This window comes from Oncorhynchus mykiss, chromosome 6 (genome assembly GCF_057628025.1).
Source record: "Oncorhynchus mykiss isolate SJ-2025 chromosome 6, ASM5762802v1, whole genome shotgun sequence".
NCBI classification, from domain to species: domain Eukaryota; kingdom Metazoa; phylum Chordata; class Actinopteri; order Salmoniformes; family Salmonidae; genus Oncorhynchus; species Oncorhynchus mykiss.
The window spans coordinates 48,464,070-48,481,788 of NC_143027.1; the positions used below are offsets into that span (position 1 = coordinate 48,464,070).

General features: G+C 44.9%; 1 protein-coding gene across 1 annotated transcript; it reads right to left on the reverse strand.

Annotated features, from left to right (window-relative positions):
* Positions 1 to 1,128: 1,128 nt before the first annotated feature.
* LOC149982886 (uncharacterized) lies at positions 1,129 to 8,104 on the reverse strand. Its single transcript, XM_090239436.1, has 9 exons — positions 8,087 to 8,104; positions 6,441 to 6,545; positions 6,220 to 6,286; positions 5,856 to 6,009; positions 5,535 to 5,571; positions 5,117 to 5,427; positions 1,684 to 4,705; positions 1,420 to 1,501; positions 1,129 to 1,247 (listed from the first exon to the last, which is right to left on the reverse strand). Exons 1-9 carry the CDS (start codon positions 8,102 to 8,104, stop codon positions 1,129 to 1,131), a joined length of 3,915 nt encoding a protein of 1,304 aa, XP_090095562.1.
* Positions 8,105 to 17,719: the final 9,615 nt, after the last annotated feature.

Consider the following 17,719-nt stretch of genomic DNA (forward strand, 5'->3'; position numbering starts at 1 on the left):
GAACATTCAGAGGTCGAGACAAAAGGTGTGGTAGAGGGAGAGAGAGAGGTGGGGGAGAGGGAGAGAGAGAGCGAAGATCGAAACAGCAGGTCCATGACAAGGTATCACGTCTGGAGAACACACATGCCTCTTCATGTGATACATGATGTTCGGCTGTGCTAAGTGTTATCTTATGGGTTTGGTGATTGTTCTGTGTGAAGCCGTATTCTGCATTGCATCATGGAATGTGATGTGAAATCCCTGGGCCTATGGCTGTTGAAGATACTCCACTGCACTGCCCTTCTCCCCCGATTGCTCAGTTTGGCCTGGCGGCCAGCTCTAGGAAGAGTCTTGGTGGTTCCAGACTTCTTCCGTTTAAGAATGATGGAGGCCACTGTGTCCTTGGGGACCTTCAATATTGCAGAAACGTTTTGGTACCCTTCACCAGATCTGTGTCTTGACACAATCATGTCTCTGAGCTCTGGACAATTCCTTCGACCTCATGGCTTGGTTTTTGCTCTGACATACACTGTCAACTGTTGGACCTTATAGTTTCAACATATAGAAAACATCTCAGAGGGTTGATCTAGCTGCAGATATTTAATTCTCCTCTATGTGTTTTCCCCTTGCTGCTAATAAGCTCTTACCAATCTAACTAAATTAATAGAGAACATCTGGTTATCTGACAGTATATGCAGCAACTATTGTATTAGAGTCAAGCTGTGGTTATTTTATTTATTTTCCTAGACAAGTCAGTTTAGAACAAATTCTTATTTACAATGACAGCTTAGGAACAGTGGGTTAACTACCTTGTTCAGGAGCAGAACGACATATTTTTACATGGCCAGCTCAGGGATCTGACCTAGCAACCTTTCAGTTACTGGCCCAATGCTCTAACCACAAGGCTACCTGACACCCTATGTCCTGCCAACTCAAAAGCTGAACAATAAATGTGTAACCAAGGGGGAACTAGTGCATTTCTCTGAGAAAATCTGCTTCAGTATGATCAATCTTCCAAAACACTTGAAATTCTTGTAAAATCATTGGCATTTATTTGATCAAATAGACTTTGAAAGGTTAGACATGCAGAAATTCCTCTTGTCAAAAGTCTTGCTGTTACAAAAGTAGTTCTTCATGCAGCGTAACAGGTTACAGGTTCTTCTTGGTGAAGCGCCTGAATGGCTTCATCATTGCTGAAAAGACCCTGACAATCAAGGATCGTTTTTTGACAGGCTGAGATATGGAGGGAGAAACCTCTCCAACTGGAGCTAGAAACACAAGAGAAATGGATGGGGTAAGAGAGAGAGAGAGAGAGAGAGAGAGATGCAGTATAGTAACGTTGAAAAATAACAGTGCTATGAGTTTGGTAGGCATTCCTATGTTTCTAACACACACCTAAACAAAACTACAAGCTATAGCAGAGCTCTAAAACATCCTTACCTATGCAATGTCCATCAGTAGAGGGAATCTCAGTCTGGTCTTGGACTGAATGGCAGTCCTTTTTGTTTCCTCTCTTGGAACGCTAACAGAAGAAAGGTAAAGAAAATGGTACAGAGAATAAATAAATGGAACACTTCTGAATCCAAGGCAACAATTTAGTGGTGAATAAAAAATATTTATTTCATGTATATGTCTTATCATAGCCACATCAATAACATCAGCACCTAACTGGAACCAAAAACAAATGCTAACTCCCTGCTATACCTTGAAGTTGATCCTGAGTTTGGTCATTGAAAAGCAAAGGAAGCTCCTTCTTGCTTTCTGCTCAGCCCCCCTCTCCATCTCAGCCTGGTCTGATGGGTTTGTTGCAGCAGAAGCTGGTCTTGACGCCTCCTTGCATCCCTGTACCAGCTGCTGGGTCAAGGACTTTACCAGGACTCTGTCAAATGCAGGGTCCTGGGAGGACATAGCTGCTTGCAGGGTGTTATAAGAGCCAAACTCCTCCATGAGGTTTTTATGTACACCTCTGAACACCCTTTGGATGTTCAGGTTCTGGGAATATGCCTGTGTCCTGGATAATCTGGATGCAGCACAGAACTCAGACAGGACTTGTCTGATGAGTTGCTGAGATGTTTCTGTCAGATCTGCTGCCTGTTGGGAGGGTCCATCTAGGGCTGAGGGTCTGATCTCCGATAGCAACCTTATCACCAGTATGGTGACAAAACAGATGCCATCATCTTTGCTGGAGTCCATCAAGTACTGCAGTGGGAATGCAGTGGCACTGCTGATGTCCGGGATGATTAAGAGCTCCCTCAGATGGCCAGAGCTGCTGGGGATACACACCTCCTTCTCTTCAATGTCAATCCCCTCTCCCTTTGGTACCAAAGAGGTTCCCTTGCTGGTGAAAGACGGAGTGGAGGATCGAAAAGAGACTTTAGCACTCGGTGGTCGGCTGCTGTCAGTCATTGGACTGTTACGATGCAGGGGTTCATCTGTGTGTGCCATCATCTTTGTCTTTAGGTCACTTGTAGAAATCTCTGGCATTTTAGAGTCCCTGGTGTCGATGCAGGAGCTCCTGACGATGGGGCAGGTCAGATCAAAAGGCACTTCGTCAGGGATGGGAGTGCCAGGGAGGTTGATCTCTAACTCACACTCTGACCTAGGACCCTTTGAAGAGCTGGACAAGGAACTACGACCATTTAAAGAAGTGGATAAAGATGAACAGGTTCGAGGGATGTCTTGGCAGACTTGTTCACTGTCATCCTCACTTTTCTCAATCTCCTTCAGCATAGTTCCTACCATATCATTGATCTGAAGGAGCTCCCTGGAATCCTTCATTCGCCCGAAGTTTGAGATTTCACTCTGGATAGCAACCAGGATTTCCCCAAGGGTCTCTTTGGAAGAAGCCATTTCTGTCCTTTTGGATCCGGATGGCTTCAGCCCTGTGAAGAAATCCTTAAGTGTGTTCTTCATACTGACGCATATGTTCTTAGCTGTTGACCAAAGCTTCTCCTCTGATATTTTAACACTCAATTCAGTATAATCCAGTTGGGAGCCCCCGTGGGAGCACTGTGAAACTCTCCCACTTCTCTCCAGTAGCACAGTGTCAGTGGACTCATTTTTCTGGAAAATAGTCGCCATTCCTTTGACAAAGGTTTCCACTAATCCAGAGGCTGTATTCTCAGAGGACATGGAGGACATGGATTCTGAAAGGACATGGATCTCTGATGGTGAGCTAGATGATAAGCCAGCCTGCAGACTTTTCTGAAGACCAGTATGGCTGATCTGTGTGATAAAGGAATGACTGGATCTCATCAGCACTTTACTCACTGCCTCTTCTGCCTGAGTCTGAAAGTCATTGCTAGAGAGCTTCTTAATGCTCTGAATCAGACTAGTTGAGGACTCTGTGATTCTGACACTCTCTTCTGGGCTCAGTTGAGAATACTGAGTACTCACGCTCAAGTCTTCATTGGGTGAGGGTGACTGGGAAATAGTATAGTCATCAAGCTTTGATAGGACACCATCAACAAACCAACAAGCCTCTAGGGATTCATCAGATGAACTGACAACGGCTAAGGATTTACTCTCCACTTTTGATAACTCTGACTTGTAGATGGAAAAAACACTGCTAAGAACTTCTTGAGTACTGGTATCCAGATTGGAGAGACAGAGAGCTGGTATTGGTTTGCTCTCTCTGGGAACTCTACTGTGTTCGGTGCTGGGTAACTGGACCTCAACAGTTGAAACAGTTGCCTTTTCCAGGGTGTCTGAAGACTCCCGAAGAGAAGCATCCTTAGCCACACCTTCTTCTCGAGCGGCTAGAGTTAAAAGGTCCCTCAGCTTTGCTCGTATACGGCCATAGAGTGTGCCGGCTAGAGAGAAGGTTATCTTCTGTGAAGACCCTGTTTTGTGGTCATTTACAGGAACTGGCCAATCAACTGCTTCACATGTGTCTTCAAATGATGCTATCGTCTCCATGCCTCCCACAAATGCCTTAACAATCACTGTGGCAGTGGAGGTTACAGATGTCAGGGCTGTGCAGCTGGTATTCAGCGGGACTTCAGTAAGGCTAGGAGCAGCACTAGAAGGCCTAGAGGAAGGAGCCATGCCAGAAGAGCTGCTGACTTTCCTTGTAAGGATGGTGCTCACCGCCTTCAGGGCTTTAGACTGAAAGTCGGGGCTAGAGAGGGTCTGAATCTTTCTGGCCACCACACTGGTAGAGGATCCAGTCTCTTTGAGAAAGTGAGTGGTCCCTTCCTTCCCAGATGGACACTCAACATCTAGGTCACATTGAAGATTGGTCAGAAATTTAGACCCCAAGATTGTCATCTTCTTGGCCAGATCCAATAGGATGTTGAAGTCCTGTGCCATTTTGTCCATTGTGCCGACAATGGCCTCCAGCACATCATCGGTCACAGGGTCCATGAGGGGCTCGATAAACCCTACCCACTCTGGCTCAGATGTTTGGCTCTGTAGCTCGGCCAGGATCTGAACCGAGGCTACCCGAATGACCTCCTTGCCTGCTGCTATGTCCTGACTGTCCATAGGGGGGCAACTCCCCGGGCTGGCCTGAATGGCCACTGAGAGGCCAGAGTTAAGCTGGTGTACCACCTCCCCCACGATAGCACAGCTCAACTCGGAGGAGCTGGAGGAGGTGGGGTTGGAGTGACCCTCAACCAGGGATATCAGAAGGCTCTCTTCCGTTACCCCAAAAAGAGCCTTCAGAGGCTCCTCCATGAGGGGAGCCTCTCTAGTTGCCGGCAAGCTCTGCAATGAGGTCTGGGACCTTGAAGATAAACACACAATCACCACTTAAGCCATGCAAATGTAACCAACTGTATCTAATCTGGGTCATTAGTGAGCCTGAAAACCAAATTAGAGCAATGATGGATTACTTCTCATACCACCGTAGTTCTAGAAGCCTAAAGCCAACTGACACGCTTTTTTGCCTGATTTTTATGTTTGTACGACATCAGAATATGATTATTTCTGAAAGACATGTACCTGATCTATTTATTCATAGATGACTTCATGGCTTACCCAGTTAAAAATGACTTTCACCTGGACCCACCCCCCACAGTGGCAACATTTCTGACCAGAACTTAAAACTACAAGGTGTGAATTCCAAGTTAATAATTTATGATAAGTATGGATCAGGTCTTGCAATTATTATGTTGAAATATTGCTGTGAACATACCTCTTAGGCGAACAGCATGGTGATGAGGTTCTGCGAGTGGATAATTGGCGGCATCCTGCACTGCCATTCCTCCTCCTCTCCTTAGTCCAGTAGTTCATCTCACTGATCAGCAGCCTTTTCTCTCTCTCATCCAGACCGCCTAAGGAATCCTCAGACCCTGTCAGAGAGCACTGGGATTCTGGGGAGGTTGCCCCACTCCTCAGGTTCACCCCCATGATACGAGCTAGCGCTGGTAGGAGAATGCGGAGGGCTGTCTGGGTCACGACTTTAACAATCTTCAGACACAGCATGGAGAGCTGCTCGAATGTGAGCTATGGCCAACAAACAGAGTAATGTTTTTGTCAATCAAGCAATTCCATGACACCATTCCCTATATAGCGCACAACTTTTGACCAGAACCTTATGTGGAGAGACTTACATTATTTTTCATGCCCTGCTGAATCACTCTCCATTGGCTAGAGAAAAGAAAAGAAAGGAAACATATTTTACCTGCACACTGGTGTTGAGTTAGTGGAGTCACTAGATAGCCATGTCAGGGAAAATAAACGTGTATTTATTTAAGCAATTAGCAAGTCCATGAGATATTTTGTTCTTGATTTACAGGAAGAGTTAGGTGTGTGGTTACAGTGATGTTAGGGTTAGGTGTAGTGTTTGAAATCCCATTTGTGGTTAGAAGGTGCACTATGACAATAAATTCAGAGTTGTTGTATGTGAGGTTGGAAAAAGACATGGGACTTGCTCATCAGTTAGACTCCTCAGGAAGGAGAGGAGGATTGGGGCACAGCATGTCCCAATCTTGAGAGAAGGCATTAGAGTCCTCTGAGCCTCCTTCTCCAGCTGCTCAATGATAGATCCCCTTTCCCGGAAACCACACCCGGGTGTCTGAGAAGACTCTGGGAAACCGCAAAGAGAAATCTAAAGTTGAATCTGAACTTGATCCCTAATTTCCTTCACCTTTAGGGATTTGATTGCACTGGACAGGTAAAAGCACATCTCTCTGCGGGCCTCCACTATATTGCTTTCACCTATATAGATACTATCTACTCAGATCGGTGCTGATGAATTTGAACACGACCTGCACCCAACATGAAGTAATCTCGGACCTGCACCAATGCTGCTGTCCTCCTCCACGGAAGTCTTCTTGGCACCGCCACTGGACTTACGTTTAGCCTACATGACAACAGATTATAGGTCTAATAGCAGATCTAAGGTCAGTGTAGCGTCTCCTCCTAATGCTTTAAGGCTAGGATTTAGTGATAGTAAACTAATCCTATATCTGTGCCTAAGTAGGCAGAGCATGTGTAAAGGACAGCATATTTCTTACCTTGCCTCCTGTCCTGTCTTTGCTGGTCTCATGTGTCTCTGTTTCATCCTTCATGTTCTCCACAACCTTATTTTGGTCATCCGGGGGATCCTCCCATTTCACGCTCTGGTGGATAAATAAGAGGTCAATATCAGTCCTAGGTTGTGACTTTATGAAACAACTTATTCACTCCTATTTCAAACAAAACGGCAATAGTGGTCAGATTTCAGGCCATGGATCAAACTATTGCTAGTAATTTCTCCTCTAAACTCAAAATAGGCAAATGAACCATACCTTGCTGTCATCTGACATGATGAGTAGCTTATTGTTGTAGGCTGTTTAGAGGAAATACTAATACCTCCTTTGAAAAAACGTCAGTGAACCATCGGCAGACAACTGAAGTGAATATGAACGTCCTTGAATTATGCCAAAGCATTGTTGAATACTCGATTCCGATTGGCTGAAGCCAGAGCATTCTTCAAAGATGTCATACACACATGATGTCACAATTAGATCTAAGTCTAATATCTATATGAATTGTCAATGTCATTAGAAAACAAATCAAAGCTTGTCAAAGTTCTGCCAAACGAAAATATGTCTAAGTGCACGTTTTTGTGTTTAATTTATGGTTTATCATGCATCGTCATTCATCACCATATACAAAAACGTAACTCGCTGCCATCCATTAGCTATAATTCTGAGGTTGTAAAGCTGCAAAACTAGGACGTGCAATAAATTATAACCACTTGCAGAATAATTTCAAATCAGACGTTCAAGGGGGCTTGAACTATTTCAGCACTGTGGAGCTGTCCGCTGCATAGAGCTGACACGTTTCTTGGCGTCAGGGGACAGTGCCATGGTGATGAAATGTTTCGCGTCAGGGCAGCACCTGAGACCGCGGCATGGTGCTGAAATGGAGCAGGGCTCAGTTCTATGGATATCTCATGCGGATTTTCCTGCTAGCCTATGTATAACGATACTATAATTACATTATTTTCATCCATCCGTCAACACAAATGGCATGTCAACGTTCCCCAAATAATAATGCAATGAAGCCAAGCCGAGATGTATGGTTCTTCATCCAGAGGACGAAGCACCACTGTATCATCTAAAACCTTCAGAGAGATCCCTTAAAACTGTAATATAAATTCTCCACGACTGTTATGGTAGCTAGGTTAATTTAGCGAGACATGGACAAATCCAACACATAGCGTTTCTACTGAGTCCTGCTTAGAGGTGACTGACCGTCATGTTGCTAGTTGTAATGACGCTTTTAAAACAAGAATAGTTATTTGTAATTGCTCTGGGAGCTAATTATTGCAGAGCCCAGCTACACATCCTGCTCGCTGGGCTCATTATGGACAGCCAATGAGCAGTTCAGATTAAAAAGTCAGCCAGATCTGATCCCTATAACATACATGATACTAGGATCCTGTAGCAACCTGCCGGCCTGCACAATCCTCCATGGCACGAATGCTACACGCGCAATATGGTATGCTAACATCCCACAACAATTCCCCAATTGGAATTACTTGCCTAAACTTCCAATCATACTTATTTTCTAATATCAACCATAGTTTCTGCACTTAAGGCAGACTTGCCATTAGAACAAGATGGGATTAGGACAACTGTAAAGCTCATTAAACGTAGGCTAAAATGAACCTTACCTGGCTGTCGTCAGCCATTATGTGTAGCCCGTTAATTAAGGCTCTGCGCCTCTGATACTGCAGTTGTTCTGATAGGCTACTGTAGCTGTTCTGTAACTGTTAAACTAGTCTAATCGTATCCGTTGGAAACTGGTCAGTGAACCGTCCTCAAACACAATGAACTGATGTCAATATGGACATGAACCTTCACATAAAGATATCAAATACATGACGTCAGATATATCGACAGTCCAGCAGGCATCAGCTATGTAGCCAAGTGATAATAGTGTCCAGAAGGCAGCAGTAGATGGAACAGGGAAGGCGCCATTACGCTAGCACGCGTGCTACACGGCGCGTTTAAAGTTAGTAGCCCTCCGACGGAGGCCGGTTGAAGGCACAGCGGATGGAGTAGTCGTCGGCAGACCAGTCGTGGTGGTGCGGCGGGGGGCCGTGTCGACAGAGAATCCAAGCCAGATGGCGAAAGAGGTATTGTAGAATTTAGAATGCTAGCAGGGAGATGCGCCTGGCTCACGGCTAACTGGTGCTACCTTCGTGGCAGTGGCGTTATCCACTATAGATCCACTATAGCCAATCGGTAGCAGCGATGAACCGGTGCCAAGGTCCAGTGTTTGCAGCAAGGATCAGGTGGAGTATTGGGCTCTAGCCGTGTATGAGTGGGGTTCGGGAGAACAGCTGAGTAGGCCGGGAGGTGGGCCTCAGGGATAGCTTCGGTACTGGATGCCACGATGAGTGCAAGCTAGCTGTGAGCTAGTTAGCTGCAAATTGTGATCTAGCTGTGAAGATCAGAAGTAGAGGTCCAGGGATTACGGCAGGAATCCGGCGTTGTTGTGGAGAGACAGTCAGATACTAGTAGACTGGCGAGTATTATCCAGGCTAAGAACAGGGCTGGTATCTGTGCAGAAGGTAAAAGCCGCTAGCATTGGCTAACAATGACTAAATAGCTTTTAGCTAATTAGCTAGTTAGCTTCTGGAGGTTCTTGAATGTGTTCAAAAATTTTAAAAAAATAATAATAATAGCGATACCGTATCACATTGGGTGAAGCAGGTTACCGGAACAAAGAGTGTTACCTCTTTACTATTAAAGTGTATTGCTCTCTGTTTATGACTGATAATAGGACGTAACACAGGGATGAGGAGAAAACAATCATTTGGATCCTACACAACACGTTGTTGTACCTAAATAATTCCACAAGAGGGCGACATATAAACATTTCTTAAAACCAAATAACCTCTACTGCCTTCAGTCCATGACGTCCCCGATTAACTAAAAGTCTGCGTCTGCAAAAATGCTCTTTTATCATAACTCGACATGTTAGTAGCAAAGCCAAAACAGTCAATGACATGCTTTTCGGGATATACAATTAGCTATGGTGGAAGAAAAGGTAAGTGAAATATAGGGGAAGGTAGAACATGTTTTACAGTAAGTTTAAAGTTGTTATCACCAATTTAGCTCTGATAGGCCTTCTGCAATCCAAGCTTTTGGGATCGTACTCAAGGCTACTTGGTTTAGGCCTGGCTATAGCCTAGGGATACAGTCCAATAATATCTCCCTTCTCCTGAAGTGTACACTCTCGTTCGCTTCTTCCTACAAATCTAAAATCATTGGATTGGTGGAGGCATGGGCTAGAGAGGAATATGCTACCAAATAGCACCTTATTCCCTAATGTAGGCCTACTTTTAAGGAATGCACTATAAGGAATAGATCAATGAACTGGCTCACTAAATGGGGTACCGAAATACATCCAAAAGAGGTCGACACGAAATTAGACTAGGTTTATTTCTGTTTTGACCTACTGAGTCGCAGTGCTTAGTGAACAGATTTCAATGTGGGCCTAGCTGTATCGAAAACGGTTGATGGGGAAAGTGTGTAATCTGATCAATATATTTCCCCCCCAATATTAATGAGAGAATGGGAATGTGCATAAAGGTCTAACATTCCATGACGTGGTATGAAGTTCTTAATTCGTCAGTGGCTGCAATATTGTCCTCAGTAAACTCAACATGAGTGAAAACAACACAGACAAGGACAAGTTTTTCGAGATATAAAAAATACTGTATGCTATTATGGATGAAGAAAAGGTAGGTTAAATGACACTAAATATTTGGGAATGTAACTAAGGAAAACGTCATTTAAGATAACATAGGCTATTGCAAAACAAATGTCTAATTCTCTCTATTAAGTCAATCACCAGTTTAGCTCTGATATGGCTGTAGTTCTATGATGTCCTTTGCAAGAATCTAATCTGACATTGACATGAAATTCCTATGTCCTTCAGGTAGTACAGAGAGATGATGATGATCCCCCGAGGGAGGGGAGGGAGGTTGTTGAGGAAGAACCAGTGGCCCAGCTCAAGAAGGAGCCCAAGAAGACAGGAAAGGTAAAATGGCAGGAGTGACAGGGCAACTACTAGACTAGTAACACTCAATTGTCACAATAGCTGCATTGACCTGATGTAACATGTCTATTATTTGTGATCTGGAATCTATTCTATTATATTCTATCCAAGGTGAAGAGGAAAAGTAGTGCCAAGAAGTCAGGGGAGCAGGGCACTGATACGGATGCAGGTCATAGATTTTCCCTCTGTAGTATGTTGGTTCTCTAAACTTGAATATCATAGATAAAGGTCATGTTAGAAACTGTAGTCAGTAAGAAATGTTGCATGGATAGTTTTATTCAATAGTCCTATTGTAGCAATTTTATCAAAGTATTGTATTAAGAGAAAAGCGTCTGACTTATCCTGAATTGTCCTATATGGTAATAACATATTTAGGATTGAGGAATAAACACCCGGACAGAGGATCTGTTATTGAGCTCTTGGAGAAGAATGCTTTTAAGGCTGCATTCGGCCCAGGCAACAAAGATGAGATGGAGGACTGCTACCCAATCCTCATCTCATTCATGCGCAATCTTACTGATGAGTATGTTAGAACCATGTTTTGCTCTAGCCTCACATATTTTGTGCAGAAGGAAATAAAAAGTAAGTAAAACACATTTCTTTTTTCTTTTCTAGGCAATGGCAAGTGATCTATAAAGGATTTAAAAAACCTGTAAGTTTCTCCATCAGCCTTTGACCTTTGATTTGGGAATGTTATGTTGAATCGAGAGAGGAATTAACCATAGTTCTATTCTGCTATTACGTTCATTAATCTGTCATACTTCATCCAACTTTGAATTCAGTCACAGATAAGGAAAACGATGTTGGTGAAATTCATTCTGTTCAATCTAGAATACTTTACATCAGAGTCTCATTGCCAAACCTGCTGTGTTCTGTTTTGTTTGTGCAATGCAGATGACAAAGGAACAGCTTGCAAAATTGTGCAAGACCATTGTCAACTTCATTGCACAGACCACCCTGCAGATCCTGCTGCCGGCCCTGGCCCGCATTCTAGGGGTGACGGGCTTTTATGACAACGCTGACTCACTCAAGAGGGGTGGCAGTGCAAGATCCTTCACTGCCTTTGAGCAGAAAAGACTGGAGCTCATCCAGGAAGTTAAATATTTGGCGAAGTAACTGTGGCGGCAGGGCTCTCCGACCAAGGTCTAGCACACCCTCTTCCAAGAGGTACTGTATGTTCCCCATAATGTGTGTGTGTGTGTGTGTGTGTGTGTGTGTGTGTGCAGTTATTCCTAACCCTCAAACTGATGAACAATAATTTCCCCATTTCAATATTTTCCAGCTTTCTAACAGGTGTGTTTTGCAATATCTAATGCACACATATAAATTACATTTAGAATACTCAATTATAATGCTTGTTAGATTTGTTAGCACTAAGATATCGATTTTCCAACTTCAGACAGCAATTAACATGCTTTGCTTGTTCATTTTAATGTTCCCAGACCTCACTGAAAGTCCACCTGGGAATGCCAGAGGACAGTATCATCAGCAGTGTCCAGGAGCAACTGTCAAAATCTGACCAAATGGTGGCTGCAGGACAGCTTTCACAAATAGATAAAGTGGTTGGAACTATGCTGGAGAACATTGAGAAGATAAGCAGCGAATGTGGCGAGGAATTGGTCTATCAAGAGTCACTGCGGTCTTCCTCCTCGTTGTCATTCTCAACTGCCAAATCACAGAAGACAGAGTGGGAATTTGCACTCCCTGGCACTCCCATTCCTTCTGAGTTACCCGAGAGTACTGCTCAGCCCATTGTAAGATGTTCAGTCATTGACATGAGCGAATCTACTAAGCCAAAAACAATGGTGTGTGATGCCAGAACAAGCATGTTTGCCATAGCCGATACCGTCATGAAGAAGGTATATCCAGAGGCAGAAGGGCAGGTTACATCTCACCCTGATCTAACAGATGCAATAGCTAGACTGGATGAGCTCATATATCAGGGTAGGATTGGTGCCCTCTCCTGTGATCTCAGTCACCAAGTCACCCGCATAATTTCTGATAGCAACTTGACCCCTCTGGGACTGACAGTGGCGGCTGGAAAGAGTGCATCTGATATCATCCTTTCGAAGCTGAAGAGGAATGACAAGGTGGGGAAGCCCACAACTTACGAGCTGGTTCAGCTGTTTGTAGAGGAGTCTGTTAAGTGCCTCCTGCTTCCTAGTTTTGTGCCCTATTCAACTTCAATGAGTTTGGCTCAGGGGGCCACGGTGTTGGCTACAGTGTCTGAAGATAGAATTTCTAGCTCTTCTTCTTCATCAGTTTTTAGTGACAGTCAGTCTCTTTACCAAAGTTATGGTAAGCCAGGTCATGTACTCTGTGGATTCTGATGCAGAAAGTAGAGGATCCTCTCCAACGGAATCTCTCCAAACATCTGAAACCACTATATCTGATGTAGGCAATCTATTGAGTGTCAAGTCCTCCCCTCGGCTGTCTCCTTCTGGCGCCATTATGGCAACAAGCGAGACCTCCAATGCAGCACAAATCTTGAAGGCCAACATTGATGGAGAGGAAGTGGATACCACCAGTCATTCTGGTGTAGCTCAAAACATTCTCAGGGACGATATGTCAACCAGCCCAGACATGGTCAAAGATGTCACACTTTCAACCCCATCCTCTGATAACTTGTTATGATCTGGCGCCGACAGAGATGGCCGCCTCGCTTCGCGTTCCTAGGAAACTATGCAGTTTTTTGTTTTTTTACGTGTTATTTCTTACACTAGTACCCCAGGTCATCTTAGGTTTCATTACATACAGTCGAGAAGAACTACTGAATATAAGATCAGCATCAACTCACCATCAGTACGACCAAGAATATGTTTTTCGCGACGCGGATCCTGTGTTCTGCCTTACAAACAGGACAACGGAGTGGATCCTATGCAGCGACCCAAAAAAACGACTCCGAAAGAGAGGGAAACGAGGCGGTCTTCTGGTCAGACTCCGGAGACGGGCACAGCGCGCACCACTCCCTAGCATTCTTCTTGCCAATGTCCAGTCTCTTGACAACAAGGTTGATGAAATCCGAGCAAGGGTAGCATTCCAGAGGGACATCAGAGACTGTAACGTCCTTTGCTTCACTGAAACATGGCTCACTGGAGAGACGCTATCCGAAGCGGTGCAGCCAACGGGTTTCTCCACACATCGCGCAGACAGAAACAAACATCTTTCTGGTAAGAAGAGGGGCGGGGGCGTATGCCTCATGGCCAACGTGACATGGTGTGATGAAAGAAACATACAGGAACTCAAATCCTTCTGTTCACCTGATTTAGAATTCCTCACAATCAAATGTAGACCGCATTATCTACCAAGAGAATTCTCTTCGATTATAATCACAGCCGTATATATCCCCCCCCAAGCAGACACATCGATGGCTCTGAACGAACTTTATTTAACTCTCTGCAAACTGGAAACAATTTATCCGGAGGCTGCATTCATTGTAGCTGGGGATTTTAACAAGGCTAATCTGAAAACAAGACTCCCCAAATTTTATCAGCATATCGATTGCGCAACCAGGGGAGGAAAGACCTTGGACCATTGTTACTCTAACTTCCGCGACGCATATAAGGCCCTGCCCCGCCCCCCTTTCGGAAAAGCTGACCACGACTCCATTTTGTTGATCCCTGCCTACAGACAGAAACTAAAACAAGAGGCTCCCACGCTGAGGTCTGTCCAACGCTGGTCCGACCAAGCTGACTCCACACTCCAAGACTGCTTCCATCACGTGGACTGGGAGATGTTTCGTATTGCGTCAGATAACAACATTGACGAATACGCTGATTCGGTGTGCGAGTTCATTAGAACGTGCGTTGAAGATGTCGTTCCCATAGCAACGATTAAAACATTCCCTAACCAGAAACCGTGGATTGATGGCAGCATTCGTGTGAAACTGAAAGCGCGAACCACTGCTTTTAATCAGGGCAAGGTGTCTGGTAACATGACCGAATACAAACAGTGCAGCTATTCCCTCCGCAAGGCTATCAAACAAGCTAAGCGCCAGTACAGAGACAAAGTAGAATCTCAATTCAACGGCTCAGACACAAGAGGCATGTGGCAGGGTCTACAGTCAATCACGGACTACAGGAAGAAATCCAGCCCAGTCACGGACCAGGATGTCTTGCTCCCAGGCAGACTAAATAACTTTTTTGCCCGCTTTGAGGACAATACAGTGCCACTGACACGGCCTGCAACGAAAACATGCAGTCTCTCCTTCACTGCAGCCGAGGTGAGTAAGACATTTAAACGTGTTAACCCTCGCAAGGCTGCAGGCCCAGATGGCATCCCCAGCCGCGCCCTTAGAGCATGCGCAGACCAGCTGGCCGGTGTGTTTACGGACATATTCAATCAATCCCTATACCAGTCTGCTGTTCCCACATGCTTCAAGAGGGCCACCATTGTTCCTGTTCCCAAGAAAGCTAAGGTAACTGAGCTAAATGACTACCGCCCCGTAGCACTCACATCCGTCATCATGAAGTGCTTTGAGAGACTAGTCAAGGACCATATCACCTCCACCCTACCTGACACCCTAGACCCACTCCAATTTGCTTACCGCCCAAATAGGTCCACAGACGATGCAATCTCAACCACACTGCACACTGCCCTAACCCATCTGGACAAGAGGAATACCTATGTGAGAATGCTGTTCATCGACTACAGCTCGGCATTCAACACCATAGTACCCTCCAAGCTCGAGACCCTGGGTCTCGACCCCGACCTGTGCAACTGGGTACTGGACTTCCTGACGGGCCGCCCCCAGGTGGTGAGGGTAGGCAACAACATCTCCTCCCCGCTGATCCTCAACACTGGGGCCCCACAAGGGTGCGTTCTGAGCCCTCTCCTGTACTCCCTGTTCACCCACGACTGCGTGGCCACGCACGCCTCCAACTCAATCATCAAGTTTGCGGACGACACAACAGTGGTAGGCTTGATTACCAACAACGATGAGACGGCCTACAGGGAGGAGGTGAGGGCCCTCGGAGTGTGGTGTCAGGAAAATAACCTCACACTCAACGTCAACAAAACTAAGGAGATGATTGTGGACTTCAGGAAACAGCAGAGGGAACACCCCCCTATCCACATCGATGGAACAGTAGTGGAGAGGGTAGCAAGTTTTAAGTTCCTCGGCATACACATCACAGACAAACTGAATTGGTCCACCCACACAGACAGCATCGTGAAGAAGGCGCAGCAGCGCCTCTTCAACCTCAGGAGGCTGAAGAAATTCGGCTTGTCACCAAAAGCACTCACAAACTTCTACAGATGCACAATCGAGAGCATCCTGGCGGGCTGTATCACCGCCTGGTATGGCAACTGCACCGCCCTCAACCGTAAGGCTCTCCAGAGGGTAGTGAGGTCTGCACAACGCATCACCGGGGGCAAACTACCTGCCCTCCAGGACACCTACACCACCCGATGTCACAGGAAGGCCATAAAGATCATCAAGGACATCAACCACCCGAGCCACTGCCTGTTCACCCCGCTATCATCCAGAAGGCGAGGTCAGTACAGGTGCATCAAAGCTGGGACCGAGAGACTGAAAAACAGCTTCTATCTCAAGGCCATCAGACTGTTAAACAGCCACCACTAACACTGAGTGGCTGCTGCCAACACACTGACACTGACTCAACTCCAGCCACTTTAATAATGGGAATTGATGGGAAATTATGTAAATATATCACTAGCCACTTTAAACAATGCTACCTTATATAAATGTTACTTACCCTACATTATTCATCTCATATGCATACGTATATACTGTACTCTATATCATCGACGGTATCCTTATGTAATACATGTATCACTAGCCACTTTATACTATACTATGCCACTTTGTTTACATACTCATCTCATTTGTACATACTGTACCCGATACCATCTACTGTATCTTGCCTATGCTGCTCTGTACCATCACTCATTCATATATCCTTATGTACATATTCTTTATCCCCTTACACTGTGTACAAGACAGTAGTTTTGGAATTGTTAATTAGATTACTTGTTATTACTGCATTGTCGGAACTAGAAGCACAAGCATTTCGCTACACTCGCATTAACATCTGCTAACCATGTGTATGTGACAAATAAAATTTGATTTGATTTGGGCAGTGATGATGACGTCACCGGCCTCATCAGCATGTTAGTAATGAGAATTCTAACAGAAATCCAAACCCCATCAGAAGATTACCCAGTTGACGTCACACGCAAGTCACAAGACCTGATCCCTAAAGTTATGGAGGTCTTCTGTGCATGGTCAGGCTGCTCTGAGACACAAGCCTATCCAGAGAACTTGAGGATTCATAAAGTCTACAGAGTCGTCTATAAAAATCTGTTGGAGAAGTTTGGCTCTGAGAAAATCCTCCAACAGGCCGTGTCGACTCAGGACTCTTCATTTGATAGGATTCTTGTCAAGTCTTTGAGTGAAGCGCTTCTCCACAGATGTAATGAGGCATTGAGGGCAGCCTCAAGAACATCAGTCAAAACCACCGGGCCTAAGGCTCTTCCACTGGCTGAGGATGTGAGGGCTAGCAGCGGGAAACTATCTTTTCTACAAAGGCTGGTCAGGCTGACAAGCAACTTAAAGGTACAGCAAACATATTTAAATGAACAGTTGTGAGTAAACAATGCTATTCAGTGTAAAAATATAAAACCATCCGTTCATTCCAAAACCAATCATAAATGTTGTTGTGCTGGTGTGGTAGGTGTGATTGTTATCATCATGAGGTTGGTCAGCTGTGACATTTTTTAAAACATGTTTTTCTCTTTAAATACTTAGCTATTCAAGAAGGGGAACAAGAAGGATTCCCACCGCTCTGAATCAGAACAAGTACAGACCACTGCTGAAGATGGCATGCGTAAGTTCACACAACAGGACAACAGTCTGTTTGAGAGATTGGTGTACAAATAAATGCCATTTCAAAATAACCTTACAAAGGTTATATACGCAATCAGTAGTCATCTCTTATGTAAAAGTAATTATATTCTCCAAAACTCAAGCTGTTGGTTCTCATTTTATCAGTGTCAGTTATGTTGAGTTGTAACATACATTACATCATTTCTGAATTAAAGTGCATGTAAACGCTCTCTCTCTCTTCTGTAGTGCCCAGCATAGTGCCACATGCTGCCATGTCTGCACTGCCAAAGGATCTCCCCGCCAGCTCCCAACAGGAGACGCCTCACAAACGTCCACTTCTCGTCAGGATGTTTTTTGCCATCTCCAAAGGCCTGTTCAAGCCCTTCAAAC

What these genes read in the sequence shown, in the direction of transcription:
- LOC149982886 (XM_090239436.1), bottom strand. An exon ending in CTGAGGAGTCTAACTGATGA is followed by an intron (nt 5,572 to 5,855) that starts GCAAGTCCCATG and finishes TCTTTTCTCTAG; the next exon opens with CCAATGGAGAGTGATTCAGC. An exon ending in AACTCAGGATCAACTTCAAG is followed by an intron (nt 1,502 to 1,683) that starts GTATAGCAGGGA and finishes TTCTTCTGTTAG; the next exon opens with CGTTCCAAGAGAGGAAACAA.